General features: G+C 33.5%; 1 protein-coding gene across 1 annotated transcript; it reads left to right on the top strand.

Annotated features, from left to right (window-relative positions):
• Positions 1–663: 663 nt before the first annotated feature.
• LOC130929600 (C-C motif chemokine 8-like) lies at positions 664–4,000 on the top strand. The gene is made up of 3 exons (XM_057856885.1): positions 664–744; positions 3,442–3,556; positions 3,828–4,000. Exons 1-3 carry the CDS (start codon positions 687–689, stop codon positions 3,997–3,999), a joined length of 345 nt encoding a protein of 114 aa, XP_057712868.1. The 5' UTR covers positions 664–686; the 3' UTR covers position 4,000.
• The last annotated feature ends 2,000 nt before the right edge of the window (positions 4,001–6,000 follow it).

Raw genomic sequence — 6,000 nt, 5'->3', positions numbered from 1 at the left:
AAAAATGAATTCTAGCCATTGATCTTTTATTGAATCAAAATATTTACTAGAAAATTGTAAAACAATTAAAAGTTGATTTTTTTTTTTTTTTAAATTTCATTTCAGTCTTTTACTTATTGTCAGCCATTGACGGCGCTGGACGCCCAATGCATTTTGACTGGCAAGGTTGAATGGATGAATGTTGCATTGCATATATGTGTTCTGAAAATATATACAATGCAAAAAAAAAAAAAAAAGGCTTACCAAGAATGTGTGTAGCTCTAGTAAAAAAAAAAATTAAATTCTAATCACACTTATAGGATCATTTAAATAACATAATTTTGAATCATATTTACTTATTATTTTTTTAACTTTACAACTTGTTTTAAGGAATTGTTTTTCATTTTGTAGTGGCATTTTTTCCAGTGTAGGTGAGTATAAATTAACAAACAGTGCAATTTTTATTTATTTTTTTTATCACAAGGAAGGTGTTATGTTGTCTAACTATATGAATTATTTCATTGTGGGTAGAGTGGTTGTCGGTGGTCTTCTTGCTCATCAACCCCACCCATACTTTGCGTGAACTACACAGAAAAAGTACTTAATGGAAGAGGTGGGAGTTCTTGATTCTATAAGAGCCGCTTTCATTCATGTGATTGATTTATTGTTCTCACAACTGCCAAGACTGTCTTGTTGCTCACGTGAAGATGAGACTTTACCTCGTTCTTTTCTCCGTTACCCTGTGGATGACCTCGGTCGTCACAAGTGAGTACTGTTAAAACCATCATGTTATGATTGTTTTTGCTGCTGTGAATTGAAATTTGTCACTGGTTTATCACTAGTAGACATCCAGTCTATTTGATGTTGGAGGGATGGCAGCAAATCGATCATTCACTGCCATCCCTCCCGCTTCAAATGGATTGAACGTCTAGCACCGTCAATGGCAGACAATGAGTTAAAACACAGTTGAATAATTAGCATAGATAGATAGATGGACGGACAGACAGATGGACAGACAGATAGATAGATATTTACACCAAAAAATATTAACTGGTAACACTTTATTTGACAGCAGCATCATACCACTGTCATAAGACCAAATGAACCACCATTGCTTCAAGAACCTTCATTTGGCCATCACTGCTCCCTTTGGTGGGAGACAGTTAACCGCTTCTGCCACGTGCTGCCAACACTGGTGTCATCGAACATGCCTCCTACCATGCATTGCAGCGCTACAGATGTAGATAACAACATTCATGTTCTATGCTAATTAATTATCAGTTACTGTTACAGTTGTTCTATTAATTGCTAGAGTTTTGGTAACACTTTAATAGTAGCGCCATCAGACTGTCATTAGACAAACATAATTATGACTTGACATTGTCATGAGCATTAATGAATGCTTATAACAGATTTCATTTATTGTTATTTGGCAAATTATCTCTCTTTTGAATGGATGTAATTGATCCAAGTTGGTTGGAGTTTATGACATCTGTCATAAGTAATCATTAATCCCCATGATTTTGTCATGTCACAATTATGACAGTCTTATGATACCGTTGTCAAATAAAGTATTACCTATTAATCCAAATAAATAAAAAAATAAGCCTAACTGCACTATAAGCCGCAGGATTCAAAATGAAGGAAAAAAAGTAGCAATTTATCGTCCGAAAATTATGGTACTCAAATAAAAGTACAAAAGTACTTGATTTAGAATTTACTATACAAGTAAAAAAGTTAAAGTATGTTCTCCCAATGCTAAAATGGGATATATGAGATTTGTGCCAATGTGCAAAGAAGGAACCATGCAGAGAATTCATTGACTGCTTAATTTTATTTAAAACTGTGCAGAATGGAAAAAAGAAGCAATAAAATTGACTGCACTGTAAACAAAAGCTTAACAAGCTCAAAATGTAGCTTAATGGTGGATTGCAAGCAGCAATAAGGTGCATACTATACCATGAATCGGGATTGGATTTTCACTCCCGTTCCTTCCCGCTCACAGAAAAAAACTCGCATTCCATTCAGTCAAAAAGTGAATCCCATCCCGTCCCACTCCTGTAGAATGACTCGCAATCCCGTCCCACTACCAGTCAAAATTACCACCAATCCCGTTTTTTTTTTTTTTTGTTTTTTTAACACCTTCAAGTTGGTCATTAGGAAAGTCAATGGATTAATTCAGTTTAAAATCAAATTGAGACCACTCACCCCCGAGTCACTACTACTAGACCCACGCATTTTTTTACACGCCACATATTTTGTAGAGGCGCCGTCGCGTTTCACTCTCCAGAAGTTTTCCAAAAACTTGGACCTTCCTAATGAATTAGTTTAAAAATGCAACTCTTTAGCATTCAGAAACACTAAAAGAAATGAATAAAAACATTGTGATGGTCAGTAAATGTTAATTTTATAGAGCAAGTGCAGGGAAATATATATATGGAATCACTCTATTCTGAGGAAAAAATATGGAATCATGAGAAACAAACAAAGAAATAACAATCAAAACACATCTCTAGTATTTGGTAGCACCACCGCTGGCTTTTATGACAGCTTGCAGCCTCTGAGGCATGGACTTGATGAGTATTCTTCATCAACTTGTCAAGAGTCAAGAATCTGCATTGGAAAAGGTGTCAAGAGTCAGGAATCTGCATTGGACAAGGTGATAATGCTGGAACTTTTGTTTGGTACTGTTCCAGTGAGATTTACAAAGATGACTGCCTGAAAAAGACATCAAAATTCCCTCAGTCCTTGATGATATGGGGCTGCATGTCAAGCAAAGGCACTGGGGAGATGGTTGTGGTTAAATCTACAACAGATGCACAAGTTTACATTGACATTTTAAACAACTTTTCCATCCCTTCAATTGAAAACATGTTTGTCATTTTCCAAGATGACAATGCATCATGCCACAGAGCTAAAACTGTTAAAGCATTCCTCGGAGAAAGACTCATCCAGTCAATGTCATGGCCAGCAAATAGCCCAGATCTCAACCATTTTGATAAACTGTGGTGGAAATTGAAAAAAATTGTCCACAGCAAGGCTCCGACCTGCAAGAATGATCTGGCAACTGCAATCAAAGAGAGTTGGCACCAAATTGATGAAGAATACTCATCAAGTCCATGCCTCAGAGACTGCAAGCTGTCATAAAAGCCAGAGGTGGTGCTATTAAATACTAGAGACGATTCCATATTTTTTTCCTTAGAATGAAGTGATTCCATATATATATTTCCCTGCAATTGTTCTATAAAATTAACATTTACCAACCACCACAAATTTTTTAAATTCATTTCTTTTAGTCTTTCTGAATGCTAAAGAGTTGCACTTTTGGACTAATTCATTATTTTTTTCAAGCTTTTTATCTGAGTTTGTTCTACATGATAAAATGTCTGAGTGAGTGTTCGTCCGAAACTGCAAACTATTTAGTTTTTGGACTCTCAATCATTTTTTTTTTTTTTTTTCTAGCACACGGGCCTGCTGCACACTGCTGTGCTGGCTTGTCAACAACCAAGGTGCCGCCTAAAAGAATTAAGAGTTACGCTATCCAGTCTGTGGCCGCCTGCTCCTTCAAAGCTGTCGTGTAAGTGAATATACAATTTAGTTTTTATTCATTTATTTTTATTTAATAATCAAAAAAATAAATAAAAAAGACATATACATAAAGCATAAGTACATAAAAAAGTAATGATATGAAAATACTAATTATAGAAGATTACATTTAAAAATATGGCTAAAAATGAGCAAATCCTCAATGAGCGTTCATTTCCTGTTCAATTGGATTGGACGTCTGCTAGTGATACACAGTGATCCCGAGTTTCACGGTTAATGGTGAATGACTATCAATTTTGCAGGTTTACCACTCAAGCCCACAAAAGGATTTGCGCCGACCCCGACAGTTGTTGGACACGTCAAGCCATGATAAAACTGGATAGACAGAGTGGCAGATCAGCAAGTGGCAGTGCAAGTTTGGCAGGATGCACCAGGACGGGAAAGACGCGTTGGCGAATGAGAAAAGACGAGTAACAAATGTGAACAAATTGAAAGAGTTGTGTGAAATAAAAGTGGTGTAACTTGTTTTTTGTCTGTCTGAAGACGAGAAATACTAAGAACTAAGAAATGCTATATTTGTTTGCATTATATATTTAATAAATGTATATAAATCACATTTTCATTGTATTTTTACGCCACCTTTTTCCTTCTTGCAATTAAAACTCAAATACAGTGTTCATTTATGATGAAATTTTAGTTTGAATTTTTTTTTTTTTTTTATACTTATTATTGTAGTTTTTATATTTTATGGAGAAATAACATTTATTTTATGGAGAAATAACATTTTAAATTAACAAGATATTGAATAAAACTAAATTGATTAAAATAAAAAAAACTATTGTTTAATAACCCTGTTGTTTAATTAAACATTTTCTAATGTATAGAGAAATATAATAGTCAATCTTTTTAATGTAAAAAATAATCCAAATTAAAAATTTAAATTAATGTATTTATAATTTTTTTAATTAATAAAAATTTAATAAAAAAATAAAAATTAAAAATATTTTTAATGTAAGAAATATAGAGAATAAAGAATATTTTCATTCTTTCCGAAAAAAAAAAAAAAAAATATATATATATATATATATATATATATATATATATATATATATATATATATATATATATATATATATAATGAATATTTACTATTTACTTTATATTTTTTTCTTTTATTAAAAATTGGAAAAAATGAAATAAAAGAAATGGAAATTAAAAAAGATGTTGCCCTCATTCTTTTTTTCTTCAATTTTATATCTTTCTGTACTGTTCTTTCTAACAATACAAATTGAAACTAGAAATAAATAATTGACAACAATGGACGTCCAATTCCATTTTGAACTAATAGGACTGGCTGTAAATGCTCATCTTTCAGTGCCAGTGACGGTGCTCGATGTCCAATCCATTTTGACTGGTATGGGTGAATGAACAAACCTTCATTCGCCCATCTAAATGGACTGGATGTCAAGCCCTATCGATGGCAACCAGTAAGTTAACTAACCATTTTTTTAAAAATTGTTTTGCTTTAAACTAAGAACCGAGACTGTTTCACGTCCATATTTATTTATTCACAAGAATTTTCAACGCAAAAAGCACTTTGTGTTACGAAGGGGACGACCACCTTCATTAAACTAGCAGCACATTCGACATATTTACGTATGAATAAAACTCGGACGAATATATACATTCAACATACAGTACGTAAGTACTGTATTTGTTTATGACAATAAATCCTCAAGATGGCATTTACATTATTAACATTCTTTCTATGAGAGGGATCCACGGATAGAAAGACTTGTGACTTTGTATATTGTGACTAAATATTGCCATCTAGTGTATTTGTTGAGCTTTCAGTAAATGATACTGTAGCCATGGCCAAATGCATGATGAGAAGTGGAACCATGACTGTTCGTAGTGCTACCAATTGATATATCTTCTCTGCGTTGGGAAATAACATAAGGTGTTAAGAAAATGATCAATTGCTACCTTGCTTCCCCACATTGCATCCCATGATATCACTAATCGTAGGGAGAGGGATTGTAAGGCTTTAGCCAATTAAATAAAGGCTCCAAATGCTGCCAAAACTCACTCTACTCATTTTACGCAGCCTTATATCTCTCTATATAGGTAAAATGGCGCCATTACAGATTGCGGGCGACAATGCGTGAGTGGGTCATGCAGCGCATGCATTAATTGCGTTAAATATTTAAACGTGATACATTTTTAAAAGAATTAATTACCGCCGTTATCGGGATAAATTTGATAACCCTACCTTAAGCCTAAACTAAAGACTCTGGATGAGTGTAATATATTATGTCTGTAACGTTAAATACAATTAGAAAACGATTTAATTAAAAAATATATATATCTTAAAGAAAGGCATGGCCGATATTTTTTTGCCGATTCTGATACTTTGAAAATGACGTGATCGGACCCGATCGACATCTCTAGTAGCGACTGTTATTTATCTGTTCC

This window comes from Corythoichthys intestinalis, chromosome 14 (assembly GCF_030265065.1).
Source record: "Corythoichthys intestinalis isolate RoL2023-P3 chromosome 14, ASM3026506v1, whole genome shotgun sequence".
NCBI classification, from domain to species: Eukaryota; Metazoa; Chordata; class Actinopteri; order Syngnathiformes; family Syngnathidae; genus Corythoichthys; species Corythoichthys intestinalis.
The sequence above is the reverse complement of the archived record's forward strand: the minus strand, read 5'-3'. Positions and strand labels throughout refer to the sequence as shown.